Here is a 23,947-nt window from a genome sequence, read left to right on the forward strand (position 1 = left end):
AATTTTTTTTTTTTTTTTTTTTTTTTTTTGGTAATCTGTTTGGTCTCTGCACCTATTTCAGCTTTTTCTACACATTTCTGCTGTTTTTCTACTGCTTTTGAGCTTTTATTTTCCTGCTTTGAGTAAATGTCAGCTGTTCAAATTCAGATGAACTGCTTAGCAATTCGACTTTTTCAGCCCGGTTTCAACTTCTTCAGCAGCTTTTAGCAAAAATCATTCAGAAATAAGCATTCACACAGCATTTTCAGAAGAAATGCAGGGTTTTTTTTTTTTGTCTCTTTAGAACCTCTACTCTTGATTAAGACATCACTATGTTCTCCATGACCTGTTAGACTATTGTTGGATCACGGCTCATTATGAAAATCTTCTTCTCTAAAGCCAAATAAGTTGTTCATTATTGTTTTTGCTTGTATTTTCACCCATCAATTCAATTTCAATTCTGTTTATTTAAATAGTGCCAAATCACAACAGAAGTTGTCTCAAGGCACTGTACAACAACATTCACATACATATAAAAGCCAATTAGTAAAAGTTATCTAACTAAGGAAGGAAGCCAGCAGATATACCATACCGTACCATACCATACCATACCATACCATTTTATTTATAGAGCACTTAAAACAGCGACAAGGCCAACCAATGTGCTGTACAGACAGAACAACAGGTAACACACAAAGCAAAATACAAAATGAAGTAAATCAGAATATAGACATAAAAAACGATGCAGATAATGATGACTAACCAGTGTGGAGCATACAGGTTCAAAACACAGATCATCTGGTGTTGAAAGCTACTGAATAGTAGTGAGTTTTTAAACGGGACTTGAAAACCGAGAGGGAGGGGTCCTGTCTGACAAACAGAGGTAACTCTTTCCAAAGTCTTGGTCCTGCTACAGAGAAGGCCCTGTCACCTCTGCGCTTAAGACGAGTTCCTGGAACTGTGAGGAGCAACTGGTCCGCTGACCTCAGGGGGCGTGGTGGGACATACAGCTGTAGCAGATCAGAGAGATGGGGGGGGGCAACACTGTTCAGTGATTTGTAGACATACAGTAGTATTTTGAACTGGGTTCGAAGGTGAACTGGTAGCCAGTGCAGTGAGGCCAAAACTGGTGTAATGTGCTCTCTTTTGCCTGTACTGGTTAAAAATCGGGCTGCTACATTCTGGACAAGTTGTAGTCGTGCTATGGAGGTCTGACTGATACCAAACATGAGTGAATTGCAGTAATCAAGCCTAGATGTAATGAATGCATGCATTACTGTCTCCAGGTTATTTTTGGACAATATGGGCTTCAGTTTAGACAGCCGCCTCAGTTGGAAGAAACATGATTTAACAATCATGTTTACATGATTGTTAAGTTTCAGGGAAGGGTCCATTATCACGTCCAGATTAGTGACTCTTTGTTTTTCTGACAGGGTTAGAGCGGAGAGGTCGATGCAGTGGTTTGTGATCATGTCGTTGGGAGGGGAATAACATGACTTCAGACTTCTTTTCATTGAAACTTAAGAAATTTAAAGCCATCCAGTCCCTGATCTCAGCCAGGCAGTCAAGCAGAGGTTGAATAGAGCATGTACCATTGTGTCTTAGGGGAAAGTAAATTTGACAGTCATCAGCATAGAAATGAAAGGGTATGTTGTGTTTCCAGAAAATAGCACCAAGTGGCAGCAGGTATAAAGAGAATAGGAGAGGACCCAGGATGGACCCCTGTGGAACGCCCCATTTAAGCTCTGCCGCTGCAGAACTAAAATCCTTGATGGAGACACAAAAGGATCTGTCAGTGAGGTAAGATCTGAACCAATTGAGGGCTGACCCTGGGATGCCCACCCACTGCTCCAACCTAGCAATGAGGATCTCATGGTCGATGGTGTCAAAGGCGGCTGTGAGGTCCAACAGGACAAGCAGCACAGAATCACCGGTATCTGTGGATATGAAGATGTCATTAAAAACCTTCAGTAGGGCAGTTTCAGTGCTATGGAGAGGTTTAAAGCCAGATTGGAATACCTCTAAGATGGTGTGATCCTCCAGGAAGCACTTCAACTGGGACTCGACTATTTTCTCCAGTATTTTAGAAACAAATGGGAGTCTGGAGACAGGCCGGAAGTTGGACACGACTGAGGGGTCAAGGTTTGTTTTTTTAGGAGAGGCTGGACAGCAGCATGTTTAAAGGATTTTGGCACTACGCCAGTGGATAAACTACTGTTTACTATATCAAGAATGGACGGACCTAGAGTAGGAAAAGCCTCCTTTAGTAGTCGAGGGGGGACTACATCAAAGGGGGAACCAGAAGGTTTCAAGCTGCATATGACCTGCTCTAGAGAAGATAGAGTGATGGGTTCAAAATGGTCAAATGAAGCTACAGGTGGGATGGATGGGTCTTGAGTTGGAGGTTGAATGTTGAATCTTCACTTTGTTGAAGTCTCCCATCCTGAGCAAGCACAATGGCAACAGTGGAAAGGAAAAGCTCCCCTTTAACAGGAAGAAACCGCCAGCAGTCATCGCCATCACTCTCTGATACATGTGTGTGACATTTGCACTTGGTTGTCTCAATGACTTTTTAAAAAATCTTGGGCATTACGATTTTTCAGCTAAGATTCACCAATAGCTATGTTGGTCAACCTTGCTACAGATGTTTAGTGCATGTTCCAGATCATAATGAAGTTCTCAAACAGAGTCCACTGTGCTATACACATGGAGACTTCACCAAAACTTTGCAAAGCTCGACAAATTGGATTCATGATGGCAGGGTTTCTGCTCTTTGGCTTTGGCGGGTTCCTATGTTATCAACTTTTGAAGAAGACATTGGCAGCAGTTTCGGCCATGGCAAAACTTCAGAGTCTGTGTGAAGGTTTGGTTTGTGCTACGATTACTCAAAATCAGCTGATTTACGAGCTAAACCGTAAAATGGAAGTGATTAATGAGAATCATAGGCCACCTACAGCTTCTAGGACTCACCAGCATGTTGGAGTTGACTTTGAAGAAGGCTCATTGCATGGATCAGTGGAATGCCCATAAATTTGGCCATTTTGGAACTGGAAAGTACCAGCAGAACTCAAGGCTGACAAGAAAAAACAGTCTGCCTGAAGAAAATCAACAACTGTGGCTTATCTGAACCTGACTCCCCCGTTTGGCCTTCGATGCGGGCCAACTATCAAATTTCTCCTGGGACATGGGTAAACTAAGGAAAAAGCTTTGTCTATCGCAACCACTACCACCTCCGAGAACTTCTGTGCAGGCTCATCAGAACTGCCGGCTGAACAACATAATCAGGACTATAGCCTATCTGAAAGTGATCATGGACAAATCTTAACATCTTGACATCAAACACATATGTAACTGTGTTAATAAATGTGCTTGCTGGTAGAGTTTTTTTTTGATGTCTCAAATTGTGTCCTGATAGGACAAGATGCAGAGCTCTTTTTTGTAATACCACTATCCATATTCATGGCCTTTTACCTTTTTCTATCTAAAGAAATATTCTGATAAAGAATAAAAGGCCGCACTTTTGTAGCAGCAGCAACGTGCACTCTGCCCATTTTTCGGACGACTGTACGAACATAATCTCACTGTATCTTGGTACAATGATAATAAAGTTTATTCTGATTCCAGCTATTTTTGCCTTTTTACATCGTAGTGGGGTTGTCATCCAGTGTGAAAGGGGCCTTGGGGCAGAAGGTTTTTAACTTGACCTGGACTAAACAAGGCAAGCAGATACCATCTTGGTTCACATTCTAACTTTAATCCCCTTATAAGAGTATTAAATGGTAATTGGCCTTTCATGGCCAACCAGGCTACTCAAAGCACTTCACAATGAAATCTGTGTCCTCATTCACCCATCCACACACATTCAGTACTCTACTATATCTGTACAAAGGTAATCTGAGTAAATCATTCTATAGATGCTAATCAGTGCTTTAGATCACATTCATACATCGAAGGCAACGAAGAGTTCGGTGTTTCGCCCAGGGACACTTCAGCATGTGACTGCATACTGGTGGAATCAAACCTCCGACTGCTCTAACCACTGAACCACTGCCACCCCATAGAGCATTAGAACATTGCAAAAATTCCATCAAAACAAAGAAACATGCCCATAAGGTTCTGTATTTGAGCCGTATTAGGATCTTTCAGGTCTTGGGTTTTAGGTCACGCGGTGAAACAACAAACAGACAAATCGTCACAAAGGAAACTTTCAAACCTTCAGTAAGTTCTGCAGTCTCTGTCAACATGGCCACAGCCTCTTTTTAGCCCAAGAAAGGAACTTGCCCAAACAAGTAGATGAGATTTTTATTTCTCTTATATGGAGTTAAAGATCCCAACTCTCTTAAAGTGGAATCTCTTTAACCCCACTGGGTTAGGAGGTTATCTAGGGGAACAATTGGTGAGGTTTTGTAAACACATACGCTCAACTGCTCACATTATGTCCGCTTCACGAGTTCCTTCATGGTCCGTGACAAAGGAAGAGGCTTATTACCACCCTCTGGAGGAGCTGTCTGCACATGTACGATTCTGTAAGCGCTGCTGCCTAACAAGCAGACTCAATTGAACTTGACGCTGAGCCATCGCTTAAAAAAATTCAATGCTTGTGTTGCTGTCGTGGCAGTTTGACAGAGACCACTGATGCCCCCTTTAAGATTTATGAGAGGAAAAAGATCTTAGATTCACAGAAAGATAGCAGGACAATCCAGGAGAGCAGAAGTTCTGGTGGAATAAGAGCAAATTAGATCAAATAAAATTTCCTCAAAATAAACTCAAGAGGGTTTTGCAAGGGAATAAAATGAAAACCTGTTTGTAATGTTTTTATCTTGTAGGGTTGTTGTTCAGCCTCAAAAAGACTTTTGGGGACAGTGCTGACATTGTCAAGAAACACTGCAGTCGGTCGGTAGGTAGGTGTGTGTGTGCGCACGCGCGCGCGTGTGTGTGTGTGTATATGGTTCTATGTATGAATAGATGTACAGATAGATGTATAGATGTATAGATAGATAGTAGTGTAGATAGATAGATAGATAGATAGATAGATAGATAGATAGATAGATAGATAGATAGATCATTGATCGATCCCAAGGAGGTTGCGCATTTGGGTTTTTTTGGTTTTTAACTAAACTGAACTTAGGCCTGCGTATAAAGAGAGGACGTTCCAAAACAGCAAACCCTCCTGGACAGTGTTGTGTCAATGTTTGGCCCAGTTGTTTCTCAGCCTGCCCCCTGGTGGCCACATGGTTTCAAAGAAATGCCCGGAAATTTTTTAAGTTTTTGTCGTTTTTTTTAATTAACACATATTTCATATAGAATATTTAAAACAAGGTGCTTACATTACGCTCAACAGTAAGCTTGTGTAAGTGTGAAAACGTGAACGACAACGGGCACTTTCAGGTTTGTGCCATCGAAAATTTCACGTTGCACTCATCGTATTAAAGCTCTAATAGTGTTTGAGCAGCCAGATGGGGGCCTGGCCTCCCACCGAGACAAAGTAGTTCCACCACCAGGGCTTCTCCGCTCGCTCCTCACGGTTCTGGTTCAGCTCAGATATCTTGGTGTACTGCACATACAGGTTTAACGGGTCAAAATGCTTGTAGGCATCCATGGACGGGAATCTGTTTACATCTTCACGCACGTTAGACTCCAGAGGAACTTTCTGCAACGTGAAGTCCACCCGGCCTGCTCTCTGCATAAGAGGAAGCAAGTGGACCTTCTTTGTGGCCCTGGTGTATCCGAGGGCTGAAGCAGTAACGATGTGGATGCCAGGGGGGAGGAGGCGCCAGTAGTCCCCATTTTCAGCTGGACGGAAAAAGAAAAGGGACAGGATTTGGACTTTATGTTGGTAAATATTTTGTATGAGTTTAGCAGTCTTATATTTTGTATCAAAGGACCCAGATTTTCTTGTAATGCTTTGAAATGGTCTTGATAGTTTTTCAGTCTTTTTTTTAAGGTGATAGTTTCATTTTCTCCCCATTTTCAGCATTATGTTTTTGTTTTAAATCATTTTAAATAAAAACTCCAGAATATAAAATAATTCCCAAACTAAAGAAGTGTCAGATTGTGTCAACACAAAAGAGACAAATTAAACTATTTGATTATTAATACGGGCAGCACGGTGGCTCAACTGGTAGAGCTGCTGCCTCTCAGCGAGCAGGTCCCTGGTTCAAACCCCGGTCCAGGGGCCTTTCTGGGTGGAGTTTGCATGTTCTCTCCGTGCATGCGTGGGTTTTCTCCGGGTACTCCGGTTTCCTCCCACAGACCAAAAACATGCATGTTAGGCTGATTGGTAACTCTAAATTGTCCCTAGGTGTGAGTGAGAGAGTGAATGGTTGTTTGTCTCGTTTGTCTCTGTGTGGCCCTGTGATGGACTTGCGACCCGTCCAGGGTGTACCCCGACCCTCGCACAGCGATCGTTGGACATGGGCACCGGCGACCCCCGTGACCCAAAATGGAATAAGCGGGTAAAGATAATGGATGGATGGATTATTAGTGCCACAAACACTGAATATTTTTTATTTATTTAAACAAAACAAAAAAATTTAGCAACTAACCAATTTTAAAATTGCACATGCAGCTTAAGTGCCTGCTAGCTCTAGTTAGTTAGCAAGTTGCTAACTAGCTAGCTAGTACTTAGTAACTTTTCTACTGACACCCTCTTATATAAACATTATCGTAATTTTTATTCAGTTGAATCTTTAAAAAATGATAAACACAACTTTACACATAAATGAATATTTTGCCCTAACAAGATTATTCACAAAAACCTATTAACTGAAAACGTGCTATCAACCATCTCTCAGCTTCAGTTTCGTTGACGGATTTTTTTTTTCATTATTCCTTGGAAACTTGATTTTCTGTGGAAGACCATTTCCGTCATGAAAGAAAAAATAAAAGCCCAACAGGAAGTCATAATTTGGAAATTTAAAGTCATAATTATGAGAATAAAAGTCATAATTAAAAGTTTTAAAGCCATAATTATGGGAATAAAAATCATAATTTCAGGTTTTAAAGTCATAATTATGAGAATAAAAGTCATAATTACGACTTTTACAATCATAATTTAGACTTTAAAGTCATAATTACAAGAATAAAAGTTATAATTTCGAGTTTTAAAGTCATAATTTTGAGTTTTAAAATCATAATTATGAGAATAAAAGTAATAATTTTGAGTTTTAAAGTCATAATTTCGACTTTTCTAATTTAATTTTGAAGTTTGTCCCTTTCTGGACACCTTGACTCTACAGGGATGCAACTTCCTGTCAGACATTGGTAGTTTTCCTGCATAGCACATGGATTCATTCATTCAATGTATGTCCCTCTGCCTTCAAACATCAATCCTTTTAAATAAAGGTATGTAATGTATACATCTTTTCATCACCACTTCATATAGCATTTAGTAACGAAGCTCATTTCCGCTATGAAATAAAAGCCCAACAGGAAGTCATAATTGAGTTTTAAAGTCATAATTACAAGAACAAAAGTCACAATTACAACTTTTAAAGTCATAATTACGAGAATAATAGTCATAATTATTACTTTAAAACTCATAATTATGATTTTTATTCTCATAATTATTCCTTTAAAACTCATAAGTATGACTTTTATTCTCGTAATTATGACTTTAAAAGTCAAAATTATGACTTCCTGTTGGGCTTTTATTTTTTCTTTCATGGCAGAAATGGGCTTCCATAATTTTCAGATACATCTGCTGTAGATTAAAAAAAAGGGGGGGCCCCCAACACTTTTTTGTCATCCACTTTCTTACAGTTTTAAGTCCACAAAAGGATATGGTTCAGGGACTGGACATGAAAATGAATGAAAAGCTGCCAAAATCCTAAGAAAAACTTCACTTACAGAAAGCCTTTTAAACTGTTCTTAAATACCACTTTTGAATAAAACAAGGTTAGTAAAAGCAAACATTTGTTTAATAATTTATTTATTGACATGTGGAACTAATGCATCTATCAGCAGTTCTTGTTACCTGAGATGATGTCATGTCTTACTCCTCTGACTGATATGTATGCATCTTTTATCCCGTTTCCCTCCTCGTCTTTTACAATACCTTTAATTCCTCTATGAGCCTGATGGACGACATCACAAAAACATGTTTGTTTCTTAATTCCCCATGAAATTTTCTCATTAAACAACTTGGGAGTTCTGTATTTTTTCATGTACCCAAGCATTATGTCAGCACAAAACAAAAGAACAGGTCTTACTGCCTCCATGAAGGCAATCAAAGCTTCTTGGTTATCGTTCCACACCGGAAAGAGTTCGTCCTCAGGAGGGAACTTCTCACACCCCAGTTCCACCGTCACCTCAAAGCAGTTGGTGTGAAGATAGTTGAAGTCTTGCATACCTGACCAGACATGCAAACCCCATGAGGAAGCCTCACAAATTCCCACCATCGTTAACTGGTCTTATGGTGACCTCTAGAGGCTCTGGTAAAAATCATATACTCACCCCCTGTGATGCTGTACCACTGAGCTCCATTAATGATCCCTTTCTGGTTGTTTGCACGAGACGACCCACAATGTGCTTCTTTACTGGACATTGTTCTGTGGGCGTTTGCATACGTGCCTGCGAGAAGTTTAAAAACCTAAAAAAACAAGAACCAGTTCAGCACACAGCTTCATCATCACGTGTTTGTTGTTAGTGTGAGACCTACAGCTTCACATCACGTCTCACTACCAAAGCTGTGTCTTACTGGTGTAAAGTGTAAAAGTTGCACTTCAAATTAGTGAGAACTTTTTTGTTTTTAACTGTAAAAGTTTCAGATTTATCCAGATTAATTATCTTTTTGTATCTCATCCTACTTAAGACTTTAATTAAAGGTTACAAACACCCTTACTCTGTTTGGCTTCTCTCACTATTTTTATCCTATTTTGTTGTTGTTCAACACCGTTAAGGCTCAGTGGTTAGTACTGTTGCCTCACAGCAAGAAGGTCCTGGGATCAATCCCTGGTTTGGGTCCGGAGCCTTTATGTGTGGAGAGAGTTCTCCTCGTGTTTGTGTGAGTTTTCTCCAGGTTCTACTTCCACAGTCCAAAACGTGCATGTTAAGTTGCTTTCAGGCCCGGGCCTCCCTTGATAAAGAGATCGGTGATCTCAGTGGGGTTGCCTGATTAAGTAAAGGATCAGAATAATTCAAATCTTAATTGGATTTGGACTTTACGTGTCTGAACTGGCGTTTTGATATCTTTGTACAGTTTTGAACACAATCACAGATTTTGGACATTTTTCAACAAAACTAACTGGCAGTTCATGATGTCACACTCTGACTTTTGAGCTGTCTAAAATGTTCAGATCTTTTGCAAACAAACTCTTCTGACTATTAGAACCTACAAATCAATTTGTTGATATTTTTATCTTCTTTCACCCCGTGCGTCGCTCACTGTTGACTTACGATCTTCTCACAAATCCCCTGAAAGTGCAGAGAGAGCACACCCAAGCTTCCGTTGACGTCAATTACATTTTAGCTCAAAATATTCCTTTTTAAAACTACCGTATTTGCCGCCGTATAGGTCGCACCTTTTTACATAAATTTGCAAGTCCTGCGACTTATACACCGAAGCGACTAATATACTTTTTGCCCCATATTTATAATCCAATTTTTGGCTGAGATCTGACGATTTCATTCATTCTGACATGGAAAATGTTGAACACTACCTTTTTCAGCCGCTAGAGGGCCCTTGACCATATGGCAAGCCAAGTGTCTCATTAATAGGTAAAAATGGCTATTAATGAGACACTTGGCTTGCCATGCCAAGGTCAAATCAGCTGCATTTCACCGCGTTGCCCAGGCGAAATGCAGCTGATTTGACTGTTAAAGTGCATTTATTAAGAAAAAGTTAAACTGAGAAACACCTTTGCTATAAGTTCGAGCAAACAAATAGTTGTTATTAAGTGTTAATCTTGTTAAATTCTTGTTAAAGTCCTCCGGTGCACGTTCCTGCAGCCGCCATTTAGCAGCCAATCGATTCTTGGCACAACACCAGCCCACATTTCCGGGTGGTCAGCGTTGATGCATAATAGATGCAACGTATACGACGCAGCGACATATTTGTTTTTTTCCACTTTATTAGACATAGTCAGACTGATGCAACTTATACGACAGTGCAACGCGTACGGCGACAAATACGGTAGAAGTAAACCGTATTTTTTACTTGATATATCGCCACCCCAGTAGAAACAAAAAAGTTCACGTGTGTGACCGTCAACGTCTTCTACTGCTCACGATTCAGAGCATTTTTAAGATACATACAGTTTTCCCACGACATTTTGTTTGACGCTCATTTTTCAGTCTGTGTTTTGGTCTGCCTCTTATTAAGTTGTCATACATAGTTATCATGGTGAGCATAGTGAGCTACTGCTACCAGCTTTAGTACTGCTCCTTATCTTGGTTCGCAACACTTCTTGTACAGATCAGACATCAAAACTGAAGCTTGTTTTCAGAACTTAGATTATTCTAAAGCTGATTTTGAAATTTAGAGCACCCTTCAAAATTTATTCCGATATGTTTTAGTTGTTTTTAACCTTTCCTCTGAACCGCACGTCAAAAGATCTAAACTAAAGTTGCAGCTGTTGGACATCAACATGTATTTTCCACTGGGTGCCTTGTTGGTTCAGTATGTTTTGATCCAAAGAGTTCATTTACTTTATCGTCTGGTGTCGGGGACAGCATGCTGTGTCCATGTGGATGTTTGGACAGATCGTAGGGGTAGGACACCACCAGGTCCCCGCTGTGGAAGTTAGCAGAGAGCACAAACGGGATGGAGCGGATCCACTTCATGACAGCATACGTCTCTGGCGCAACCTAAAATCCAACATTTAAAGAATCCTCAACTTACAAATTCAGTTGAGATGAATTCTGAAGTTCTGAAACATTGTCGTCTTTTAGGCCGTAAGGATTCATTCAGTACCTTATCAAACCAGTAATTGTATGGGATTGGGACGTGGTTGGTGCGAAAGCTCCTTTGTCTGCGTCGTCTGTAAACGATGGACGTCAAATCGGGGAAGTTTCGGTTCAAGTCAATGTTCTGGGCGTTGTTTCGGCCGATGTTCCAAGAGCCATGTCTGTGTCCCTGAAGATTAAAAAAGTTAGTTTTTAAGAAAACTGTAGAACAGCTTCGTACAATTTACCAACTAGCCACATGCTTGATCATTTTTAATTGATATGAGTTAGCTCCTCTGAGTCTACCATGGTTCTTGTCTGGAAACCAGTGGATTGCTCCCTCTGGATTGGTTGTCATGGCTTTAAGTTGAGGAGTTCAAGTATCTTGGTGCTTGTTCTTGAGCGATGGCAGAATGAAACAAGTGTTGGACCAACTGATTGGGGCTGGGCTGTGCCAGTCTGTGTGGGGAAGAACTGAAAGGCACTGCTCTGGATTTATGGGTCAGTCTACGTTCAAACCCTCATCTACGGACATGAAGTGTGGATCTAAAATGATAGACTGACGTAAGAGGTTGAACTGATCTTCCTCTGTAGGGTGTCCAGGCTCAGCCTTAAATATAAATTGAGTGTAAGCTCAAAGTAGAGTCGCTGCTCCTCCTCATCAAAAAGAGTCAGCTGAGGTGGTTCAGGCATCTTCTAAGATGCATGGTCACCTCCCTAAGGAGGTATTTCAGGGACGTCCATATGAGAGGAGACCCTGTGACAAACCCAGAAATTTCTGGAGGGATCATGTATTCTTGCTGGCATGAGGACGCCTTGGAAATCCCCCAAGAGGTGCCAGAGAGAAGGAGATCTGGATTGTCCTTAAAACATGCTGCCTCCACATGGTGGCGCAGTTGGTAGAGCTGCTGCCTCTCAGCAAGAAGGTCGCCAGATCGAATCCTGGACGGGAGACTTTCTGGGCGGTTTGCATGTTTTCTCAGTGCATGAGTACATTTTCTCCAGGTACTCCAGTTTCCTCCTACAGATCAAAAACATGCAATGGTTGTTTGTCTCGTTTGTCTCTGTGATGGACTGGAGACCTGTCCAGGGTGTCCTCCGTCTCTCGCACAGTGACTGTTGGACACGGACCAGTGGCATAGTCTACGTGATATGCGGGTATACAGAATATACCCACTAGAAAAGCGTGAGAATTTCAGTATACCCACTGAAAAGTACCCACTGATACATGACATGTCGTTAGGCACACGTCATTGATACGTTAAACGGCAGTTAAACGTTTCCGTAGCAACCTGTCTGTATGCATCGCTTGTTTATTACATTCACTTATCCAGCAAATTATTGTATAATTAATACTTCTGTACTTACTACAGTACTTAATATTTGAACATGTTTCGCTTTGAAACTGTTTTATAAATTCTATAATGTTTTTAATACAAAGCCAACTGTTGTACAGAGTTTGTTGTTCATTTATTCAAATATAAGCATCAGAGAAATTTGGAAATGTCCAATTTGCTTAAAAATCTAAATAAATTGACGATTACATTGTACTAACCGGTGTACTTTGGTTTCTAAGCACAGTATACCCACTACAGAAATATAGACTACACCACTGGGCACCAGTGACTCCCGCGATCCAAAAAGGAAGAAGCGGATAAAATATAATGGATGGATGGATGTTGCTTCCACAACCCAACCACAAATGAAGAACAGAAAATTGATGGACTGGCGGACAGACAGAGTAAACCGTAACTGAACAGTTACTCTCACTTGTGTCAAAATAAGATAGAAGAAACTTATTGTATGACGTCTTAAGATCAAATATATGATTTTATTTGCTCAAAACAAGCAGCATGCCAATCGTTATGTGACTACATTCATGCTTCCTATTTGCTCTCCACTCACATTATAACGTATGTAACATTCGACAACACGTGGTATAATCTACATATAAATATGACGTAAAGTGTAGCACAATAAATGTGAAAACCCTTGTATTTGTTACCTCATCATCACCGTAGGTGTCGTCATTGGCTCCAGATGCAGCCACCTCATATCCATCAGGGTTCATGGAGGGCAGGATGTGAATACGGGTTGTGTTGACGAGGGTCTGAATGCGCTCGTTTCCCTTCAGATACTCGGAGCAAAGGTACTGCGCCAGGTATATGAGCAGCTGGCGGCCCACGACTTCATTTCCATGCATGTTTCCAATGTATTTCACCTCTGGCTCCACTGCACAGGGTTCCAGTGAGTGTGAGCCTACTTTAATATGAGAATAAGGAAGTGGAGGTAAACTCACGTAGCTCATGTTCCCCAGGATTGTTTGAAAACTCGATCACCAGCAGCTCCCTGCCCTCCAAACTGCGGCCGATGCTGTAGGTTCTGGCGATGTCGGCGCACCGATCCTCGGTTTTCTTTAAGACGCTGAACATCTGAGCGTTGGAGTGGTAAGTAAACTGTATTGATGCAGAAGGTTCTTCAAAAGGAGGAGCATCCATGTCTGTCTCTTCCTCTGCCTCCCGCTCTGCAGGAAAAAAGACCAAAATCAACTATTTCAGTTCTTCTGTGTGAACGTTTTGTATTTTTCGGACTATAAGTTGCACTTAAAATCCTTTAATTTTCTAAAAAAAAAAAATTGACAGTGAGCCTTATAATCAGGTGCACCTTATGTATGAAAACAGACCCGTTCATTGATATTACGCTTTATAATCCAGTGCGCTTTATAGTCTGAAAAATGCGGTAGATAAATGTAATCTGTGAGACTTGTCTTATTGGAATATGGCATTTCTGAAAGACCTCTACAAAAAAAAAAGTGCAAAAAAGAGAAATTTGGAAAAGTTGTAGGAAAATAACTAGAAACAAGTTTTGTTTTTTTATATATGGCATGATTAAATGAACGAGGGGGTTTAAAAGGCAATTTATATAAATAAATTGTTTAAATTCCATTTTACAAAACATTGTCATTTGTAGTAAGTATAAAATATACAGTAAATATTTATTGGGTGATATTTAATTTAATGTCACATTACCTGTATGAAAAACATTATGTTTGTTTTAAATATACGTTTTCTTGTTTAGTTCTACAATTTTAATCAGCCGTTAAACAAAGGGGGTTTTTGTTTTTTGGCACTTTTGTGCTTCCAAATATTTCTACATTAAAACTAATTTTTTTAATCTTTTAATTCAACAATATTTACATTTAAAAAATGTATACCATTTTTGTTGCCCTTGTGCTAAAATATTAGCATATTCCAACTTTTTATAAAAGCTTTTTCAACGAATTTGTGCTTTTTATTTGTGGTTACAGATATGTTACCATGTTTCACAGCCAGAAAAGAGCTGAATGACTTAAAACAAAAAAAATAACAGATTTCTTTTTTTTTTTTTTTTAAAGACCACGATGGAAAGATCTGCAGAAATCTGAAGTCTGATATCTGCTGCCTAACTAAACAAAACTCCCCGTGTGTTTGCTGATTTTTGATGGCCAGATAAAATAAAGAAATACTCTGATTATTATTTTTTTTCTGTTTAGATTTTCTATCTGGTTAATGCTTTTCTGAAATACTTTTTAATGCCTAAAAACTTGCATTCACTTTATGATTTTAGGAACGTCTTAATAAACACTTTAAGAAAACGGATCCAGAGATTGTCGACAAAGTCACACTGCTAATAAAACCAATAAAAACCAGCTGTCGACAACGTCTGCGTTCAGTTTGATGTTGGGAGAAAAAGCTGAGCCACATGTGGACCGCGCGCCTTCACAGAAAATATTTCCTAAACCTTAGGCTCTTCTGAAACTGTGAAAGCTGTCATTGTGTTTCTGCTTCGGCTAACATCTAACTGATTGAAGCCATCAGGTCTGAGCTGTCTGTCGTAAATTTAATAAATAAATAAAAAAGCACTTTGGCTAAAAATGAGATCAAACAACCAGAAATATTTACAGAATTTCACTGTTGTCTGCACTTTACACGTGAGAAATTAACAAATACTTTGTGACGTTTTTTATTATTTTTTTTTTAAGCCTGTATCTCATTAGACCAGACCAGAGTTATTCAACTGGTGGCCCTCGGGCCATTTCCGGCCAGTGGGTGACTTCTGTCTGGCACACTTCATTAAAAAAAAAATTATATATATATATATAAATATACACACAGTTTTTACATGCACTTTTTTTTTTTTAAATCATCATAGAATGATGTGACAGTTGTGAGCATCTACCCCTCCTCCCCCCACATTTTTTTTTTTTTTTTTTTTGGGATGGGTGGAGTGGTTCTGGGACTGGGTTTTGGGTTCTAGTCATTTCATTTATGATTCAATGCAATTAAACAAACACATTTAAAAGGTAACATATGATTGTAATACTTGTTTTATTGACATAATGACTTTAATTGCTGGGTGTCCAGCCCCTGAGCTGTTCACTTTCAGAAACCGTGGCCTTAAAAGGACATAAAAGAAAGAAAAACACAGATTTTAACATTAAAAGACAACAAATTGGCCCAAAACAACACAAAAATTGCTTTTTAGTCACAAAATGTCTATAAGTGATATTTTATTTTTTTGTCTCTGGTCAGACACAGTTTGGTCTCATAGGTCACCTAAAGACATGAGATGAGACTAGCTGGTCTCTGGCCTTCATGAGGGAGTCTCCTCAACGCCTCGCCATGTTCATGGTGGTTCAGCTAAGTCTTCTGAGTCAAACATGTTCAAGCAAACTGTGCAACAACCTGTGGAGGTAGTGTGTATTTTTGCACTCATCATGCTCCATAATTATACTTGATGCATGAAGAACTACAGCTGTGCCTGCTCCTTTTTAAACTAACCTTTTCAGTTAGGGAAGTCAGAACAGGTCAGACTGATCTTCAGTGATTGTCGACTGTTCTCCGAAGCTTTGTGAATAAATATGAAGAAGTTTACGCCTGATCGTTTTGGGAATCGCTTTTTTCCACGACAAACCGATGTCTTGAAATCGTCATAGAATCGTCGCGAGCGTCTCTCATCTCCAGAGCTGCATTTTGACACCTTTACGGGATCTTACCTCTGACACTCAGGTGTAAAAACCATGCTGGTGATGAATAACACCGATTGAAACACTCGTCCCAATTAGCCTGTCTTCGTTCAAAAGGGTTACTTCAGCAGACTCAGACTAAACTGGTGGCGGCTGCCAAAGTTGGTACTAATCGGGCCTGGGGGGGTACGATACAGGCGAACGTGAACAATAAAATAATGTGTATGACCACAAACAGTTTTTTAAAACTGATGTGCAAAATGTGACCCCGAGACGTGCTAGTCGTTTAGCAAAGGCTATGTTTAGGTGAGACTGCAATAAAAACAAGAGAAATAGCCTTTCCTGTGAAAATTCAGTGTGAATGCTCAATGCTGAAGGATTTTGGCTGAAAGTTTTTGAAGAGACTGCAAACACGCTGAAACTTTAATCGCTAAACTGTTGATGTGAGATGAATTTAAAGAGCTGAAGTTTGCTGAGAGCAGCAATATAAATAATAGCACATGAAGCTGAAAATAACTGCAAAGCAGCTGAAAAAGCTGCAGAAAAGTAGTTGAAAGAAGTAGAAAAAGCTTAAATTATTAGAAAGAAGCACAAAAGGCAGAAATAAAGAAATAAATGTGTGTATATCAGGAAAAGTTGCTACCATTAACAGATAAATACTTTAAAATGAGCTAAAAATAAGCATAATATACTGAAATTTGCTGAAAAGTTGCTCAAAGGAGCATATTTTAAATTATTAGAAGCACAAAAGGTGGAGAATTTGAACAATAAAAAATATATAGCAGAAAAGGCCTTGAATCAACAGAAAAAATATTTTAAAAAGTAGCTGACAAAAACAAAAGAAGCTAAAATTAGCTCAAAGAAATTGTTTATAAAAAAAGCTGAAATGAGCACAAAAATCTAAAAGGAGCAGAAAAATGACTGAAATTATCAGAAAACGCTGAGCCAGAACATCAGCTAATAGATTTAAACAGCTCAAAGTGTTTGAATGATATGGAGAGCCCTGTTCACTGTCAATGAGAAAAACGTGGCCAAAAAAAGCTAAATATTTCTAAATTTAAATTGTAGAAATACAAAAAGTCACATCAGTAATGTCCCGAATGAGCTGAACGCTTTGGTGTATGAATTGTTGAAATGGCACAAAATATATGGAACAACTTATCTGCCAAAAAATGTAAGTGGGGAAAAAAACAAAAAAGCATCTCAATGTTTTATAAGGATTCACACAAGTCTTTTGTCTCTGAATGCCGTTCGCAGTTTGTCACAAACTGCTGTAGCCCAGTGAGATCCAGGTTTAAGGCCCTGGCTCCAATACTCCAGAAACTGGGGCTATTTTTCCTCTGCATTAAAAAACGTCTAAGTTCAGTCAAGAAAAAACTGAAAGTGTTGAAGGATCCACGCCTCTCTAATAGGTGTCAATGTGTTGACATTAATGGCAATAAAATGTAAAAAAAGAACGTTCTGAACTCTGTATTTGTTTTTTATTTTGATGCCATCTACCATTTCCCGTCAGTCAGTATTTTTTTTTTTTTAATTTCCTGTTACGGAATTAGAACAAAGCAAGTCAGACATAGAAAAACCAACATTAACTTTTGTGGCGTGTAGTCCACAAAGCTAAAGTAGGCCTGTCAGCATAGACTACTGCATCATTGCTCTACAAAAACATGGTTGTCAAAAGCTTAATTAAAAAAAAAAAAAACATTCCTGTCCGTGGAACAATATGTGGAAAAACATTTTATTAAACCAAAAGCTTAGGCTGCGTGAATTAGAGGTTCAAGCACAGCAGAAGACGTCATTCTGTCCTTACCTTTGAGGCCTTCTAGTGGGTCATAACATTCCTCTTCATCGCTGGCAAAGAATCTGTCACAATCCAGGAAGTAGGGCCAAGCCATCTCGATCTCATCGAAAGCGTTTCGGCACTTTTTGTGCGCGGTTTCACATGCGCTTCGACAGGGTCTCAGCACTGCGTTCCTCTCACAGCGTGGGGTCAGCACCGAGCAGGCCAGCATGCGTATCTCAGGGTTACACTGGCCACCGAGCAGAGAGTCAGCCACGCTGATGAGGAGGTACTCCACGCTGGCCTCTGCATCCTTACGGGTCTTGTGGCCGAGGATGTTTGGGAACATGGTCTGGGGGTAGGCCATGTCCTCACAGTAGGACAGCACTAAATCTGCACATTTGGCTGAAGTAGAAAAATAAATCACAACATTTAGACAGATTAAGGATATTTAAAACATTGGTCACGAAACAAATGAGAAACCCGTTTTAACCACTGCTAATATGTTGTGTGTTTAATCAGTACTTCTTCAGAAGGTCTGATCATCTTTTAAAGTTGTTGTTGTTTAACTTTGGCTGCTTTTTTCTGCTGAGTCATAGAACTTCACCATGACATGTGCAGTTTATGCTTTGGACAAATGGAGAAAATAAGAAGTGTTCGACCTAAAAAGTACCTACAGCAGAAGAAAAATATCTTAAAATCTTTAAGAGCAAGGAATAATCTCAGCAAAGACCAGACACAGAACCTGAGAGACGAATCGACCTTCAGTGGAGCATCTGTTGTTGTCTGGGGGTCCTCCCCCAGAAAATTTTGATTGAAGTACATACAATTTCCTGCATTTTGGTGTATTTCAACGGGTTGTTAAACATCTGCGTTTACTTGTAAACACTCCGCTTCTGTCAAGCATCCCACTTCCCCCTTGCTTGATATTTCCGAGCCGACTCTTCCCCGCTGAATTCACCGTCCGACTCCACATGTGAATCCTCCAGGCGCCTCCTCCATCTGTTCATGGTGGCTGCCTGTGGGCTCCTGCCCGCGTACGACTGCCTGGTTAGCTCAGCACTCACCCCCACCACACTTTTAGGGGTGGGGATTTTTTTAAGAGCAGAGAGGCAGCTCATATTCATTCAACCTTTATTTGGACAGATAAAATCCATTGAGCCTCGAGGACTCGTTTACAAGAGAGACTTGATTTCAACAAAGAATGATGAAAAACAATGGACAACAGAGACAACAATAAAGTTATAAAAAGTCATACTTTTTTTTTTTTTTTACAATTAGGATGGCCAAATAAAAAATAAAAAAAAGTAAAGAGAAAAGAAAAGTAACAAAAAAACAGCTAGATTCTAAGATGAATGTAGAAAACTAAAAAAAACAAGAACATATCTGCATTGGTCTCTGCCAGGAGTCCAACAGGTTCTTAAAGCCACTTAGAGAGGTCAAGGTCGAGAGCTTCAGATTTTTTTGTAAGATATTCCAAGAAACAGGAGCGGAGTAGGAGAAGGCCATTTTGCCTAGTTCAGTTCGCACTGAGGGAACACTGCAGGTAATAATGTCCTGAGAGCGCACGCTGTAGCTGCACTCACGCAGAGACAGGAGGAGATGTACGAAGGCAGCAGACCAAGAAGTGATTTAAAGATGAAAATGTACCAGTGAGAGAGTCTGCGTGAATGGGATATTAAGAAGTCATAAGGGGCTGTTGTGTTTAAAATGAGTGTTTATGTAATTACAGTATTTTCAGTTTATATAGTAGATAGTTCTAGAACTGCGCCGCTCAAGGTGGCTGCATGTTGGAGCAGCTCTGTTACTTTCATTCTGAGATTTTGCTTTGGGAAACTTTAATTCCTGTTTTTCTGGATGTAAATCACATTTTTTTGGAGGATTGTTTCCTCTGGTATCAGATGCTGTGCAGCTGGAAGGTTTTATACTGAAACTTTTTTAGTTTTGGACATTTGTTATGATGCGTAACCATGGCAACAAGGCAGTTTTCTACAACCAACAGCAGCTGTTTAACATCTCAAAAGATCAAATAATATCTCAACTACAGTGCCAAATCTCCAATGAGTTGAAAAGGATGTTCTGTGGACGCGTTCTCATCAACCTGCCAGCTGTGCTCGAGTGCCTGACCACTGAGATCCTGGAACTAGCAGGAAACACGGCTCATGACAGTGGACGGACAGGATCGTCCCTCAGCACCTACAGTTGGCTGTCCGCAGTGACAAGGAGCTCGGCAGACTGCTAGGAGGAGTTCAGCCCAGCATTTGGGCGGTACTACAGCCCAGAGGAACCGAGAGGCCAGCTGAGTCTGGGTGGACGGATCAGACGGCATCTGTTGCCAGTTTCTTAGGGTCCACTGTGGGATGGACCTTTACAAGAGCTCCAAACAGCTCATCAGTATCTATAACATCTCTTAATAAAATGAGGATAACGAGTTACAACAACAAATAATTTCCCTTTGGGATTAATAAAGTATTTTTGAATTTGAATTATATATCCAATAAATTTTATTCATTCAAGGCAGCCATATTTGTTCATAACTTTATAATTAGTAAGCCTGAGAGTTACCAGATCCACGCAGTTACCAGAACACACCAGTTCAAAATAATAGTTCCCTTATCATGTTGCAGCAGGATCCGGCTCAAATTAACCGGTTAGATAATGTCAGGTTAGCTTAGAGCTAGCTAACAGTTAGCTAACGCCAGGTTTTTAGCCTACAGCTACCTAACAGTAATTCAATTCAATTCAAAATTCAATTGAGTTCAAAAATACTTTATTAATCCCAAATGGAAATTGTTTGTTGTTGTAACTCCTTCCTCAATTCATTAAGAGATGTTATAGATGCTGATGGCTGTAGACAGGAAGGATCTGTTGCAAAGGTCCATCCCACAGTGGATCCTAAGAAACTGGCTGCAGATGCCGTCTGATCCGTCCACCCAGACTCGGCTGGCCTCTCGGTTTCCCCAGACTGTAGGACCGTCTGAATGCCGGGCAGAACCCCCCCCCCCCCCCCCCCCCCGAGCAATGGCCACTCCTCCAGCAGTCTGCCGAGCTCCTCGTCACTGCGGACAGCCAACTGTAGGTGCAGAGGGACGATCCTGTCCTTCTGCTGTCATGAGCCGTGTTTCCTTCTAGTTCCAGGATCTCAGTGGTCAGGCACTCGAGCACAGTCGGCAGGTAGATGGGAGTGCATCCACAGAACATCCTTTTCAACTCATTTGAGATTTGAGGCTGTAGTTGAGATATTATTTGATCTTTTGAGATGTTAATCAGCTGCTGTTGGTTGTAGAAAACTGTCTTGTTGCCATGGTTACGCATCATAACAAATGTCCCAAACTAAAAAAGTTTCAGTAAAAATCCTTCCAGCTGCACAGCGTCTGATACCAGAGGAAACAATCATCCAAAAAATGTGATTTACATCCAGAAAAAGAGGAATTAAAGTTTCCAAAAGCAAAATATCAGAATGAAAGCAACAGAGCTGCTCCAACATGCAGCCACCTGGAGCGGCACAATTCTAGAACTAACTAAGCTTATGTTGTCAGGTTTTTAGCTTACAGCTAGCTAACAGTTAGCTAACGTCAGGTTTTTAGCCTACAGCTAGCTAACAGTTAGCTAACGTCAGGTTTTTAGCCTAAAGCTAGCTAACAATTAGCTAACGTCAGGTTTTTAGCCTACACCTAGCTAACAGTTAGCTAACATCAGGTTTTTAGCTTACAGCTACCTAACAGTAAGCTAATGTTGTCAGGTTTTTAGCTAACTGCTCTTTGAGCATCTTCTTGTTGAGGCAGAAATCCTAATGTACATTTGTCAAACTTTGGGCTGTTTTTAGTATTTTTCAATTTCATACATATTTTTATTGCATCTTTGTTGCTAGTTGCTAGTATTAAAGTTATTTGGAAGCAATTTATTAGGTAGATAGCAAAGAACTAGCTAACTAGCAGGCATGTCAGCATTAGGTAGTGTAGTTACGCATTTAATGGACATTTGGCTCATTAGGGCATATTGCCATACCATACCAATTTATTTATAAAGCACTTAAAATACAACAAGCAGCCGTCCGAAGTGCTGTACAAAATTAAAAACGAACAAAAAACAGTAAAAATACCTAAATATATATTAAAAAAATATTAGTTGGCTAGCAAATTACTAATTAGCTAGCAAAGTGCTAGGTAGCAGTAGGCCTGTTTTAGTAGTTTCTAGTTAAGTATCAAATATAAATTACATAATTAGATTACAATTTACTAGTTAGCTAGTATTTCTAGCTAGCAATTATTTAAAAAGTTTTCAGGTATGAATTAATATGTTTCAGTTTGGAACTACTGTATTTTATGATTGAATGATTTATAAGTAAAGAGTTAAGTGTTTGTTGACGAGTCAAACAAAAACTTTTTTTATTCTCTAAAAATGTTCAGGTACTGGACTGAAATGATAAAGCACCAAAAGTGGAGGGAAAAATACATTTAAGACCTACTGGTTCATTTCATGAGCCATTGCATATCTGAATGATTTATAGGTCCAAATAAGTGCAAACATTCTTGTAAAAATGATCAAGTACTGAACTGAAAAGAAGTCATTGTCCAAGGAAAAACTTTATAAGACCTATAAAAGGCCCTGAATACTATTACGCAAGACCACTTAAAAAGATTACAAGACAGTCTGTTTCCTCAGAAGCAAACTCTGAATAATTTAAGGGTTGTTTAAAGCTTTTGCTCAATGCTGTACCTCTTTGTGTGACAACACTTAATCATGAGCTTCACCTTCAATCATATGGTCCTCAATATTTCCATTATCTGTGGAAATTAAAATTTGAATATTTAATAGTGTCATGGATCATCTAAAAATACTCATGGGGCGTGATGGCTGAGGACAAATTAAATCAGAACTGTGGACTCATCCTGTTTGTTAAAGACACAACTTGCTTCATTCGAATCCCCACAATTGGCAGAGGAGACGGGGTTTGAACTTGAAGGTTCGAATTTTGTATTTTTCTTGTGACACAAGATTATACTGTAGGTTCAAAGGCCCAAAAAAGGTACCATTAAAAATTAAACAGCCCAGCGTGATGAGCTGCTTCAATATAAGGTAGGGATGACAAACAGCCCACACATGACACCATCCTTCCTTTGAGCCGGAGGGTACTTACGCTTTTCTTGCACTGTTGGCTTGCACAGTCCTGCAAAGACGAATCATCGTTATTACACAGAGGCAGACACTAGATGGCACAATAGTTTCTGTAAAATCCTCAATGTGGCCACAGAATATTCTAACATTTACCAACTACAGTATTTTAAAAGTCTTCATAGGGAAAAGTTCATCCACAAGTCAGTCTTATAGGGAATTTTAAGTTTTATATAATAAAGCTGAAAAGCTCTCAGTCAACTGGGACAGCCTTTTGATAGCCCCTGGCAATTAACAGATCACCATAAACACCAACAATTGTTTTCAAGATGTCTTCAAACTTTAGGTTTCTTTAAAAATTAAAAACAAATGGACTTTAAAATGCTTGTGACAAGTTTGATTTCGTTAAAGCCAGTGTTTGCATTAGGAATTCTCCAGGGTTTTCATGTGAAAACATGTCGTGCTTGATTTACGCAGTTCCAGATGCAAACATCCGGCACGCAGAATGAAATAACATGAAACGAACTTACCTCTGATTCGCGGGTCACATTGAGGCAACGCGCCGGACACACCGACCAACACCTGCAGCAAGACCAGCAGCATTTTCTGACCCCTTTTTGATTCCCTTTCGATGTGGCAGCGCACAAAGCTCAGTCTGAGGGTTTGTTTCAGTCTGGGAGTGAGGGCGCGTAAACTTTCCAAGACGCCAGAAATTCCCAGTGAAAGCTGCTTTATTATAAACATTACAGTTAACTGTTGCGTTACACGGGAAAGTGCTTTGAGGTGAAGTGGGGACATGTGCACAACAGGAGTTGTTACAAAAATTTCCATTACATTACATTTTACAGTACATTTTCCACTTTTTGCACTCTGATTTTCTCTCTTTTAAAAATAAAGGCTTTTACATTCCACTTTATTTCAAATTCAGTTGTTAATAAACCGGGCAAGAAAAAAAAAACTCCTACCAGTAAGTTTAAAGTGGCTGAAATCCATGTTTATTAAAATACTGTGGAATTACAAGCAAATGAAAGAGGTATCTTGTAGTAATTAGAACGTTAGCGCCTGAATCTGCAGCTCATTTTGCTTTATGGACCTTTATACCAGCACGGGGCGGCTGTGGCTGAGTGGTTAGAGCAGTCGTCCTTCAATGCAAGAGTTGGGGGTTCAATTCCACCAGCAGTCACATG

At 39.7% G+C, this 23,947-nt stretch overlaps 2 protein-coding genes across 5 annotated transcripts in view; one reads left to right on the forward strand and one right to left on the reverse strand.

Annotated features, from left to right (window-relative positions):
* Positions 1–23,947, forward strand: part of gps2 (G protein pathway suppressor 2) — an 831,114-nt gene that overhangs the window by 578,075 nt on the left and 229,092 nt on the right. The window lies entirely within an intron of this gene.
* On the reverse strand, positions 5,414–23,363 carry LOC119409221 (carboxypeptidase Z-like). The gene is made up of 11 exons (XM_037676065.1): positions 23,291–23,363; positions 22,786–22,815; positions 17,676–18,050; positions 13,163–13,387; positions 12,869–13,095; positions 10,892–11,053; positions 10,627–10,785; positions 8,434–8,569; positions 8,190–8,329; positions 7,955–8,054; positions 5,414–5,772 (listed from the first exon to the last, which is right to left on the reverse strand). Exons 1-11 carry the CDS (start codon positions 23,361–23,363, stop codon positions 5,414–5,416), a joined length of 1,986 nt encoding a protein of 661 aa, XP_037531993.1.

Source organism: Nematolebias whitei, chromosome 1 (assembly GCF_014905685.2).
Source record: "Nematolebias whitei isolate Nwh7 chromosome 1, NemWhi1, whole genome shotgun sequence".
In the NCBI taxonomy this organism is placed as follows: Eukaryota; Metazoa; Chordata; class Actinopteri; order Cyprinodontiformes; family Rivulidae; genus Nematolebias; species Nematolebias whitei.

Bases quoted from the DNA above. Each gene is read 5' to 3' on its own strand.
- LOC119409221 (XM_037676065.1), bottom strand. From the start codon at position 23,363: ATGCTGCTGGTCTTGCTGCAGGTGTTGGTCGGTGTGTCCGGCGCGTTG. The intron at 18,051-22,785 runs GTAAGTACCCTC...TTTCTACTTCAG, and splicing joins GCCAACAGTGCAAGAAAAGC to CCAAATGTGCAGATTTAGTG. The intron at 10,786-10,891 runs GTACTGAATGAA...GTTGGATTTTAG, and splicing joins ACAATTACTGGTTTGATAAG to GTTGCGCCAGAGACGTATGC.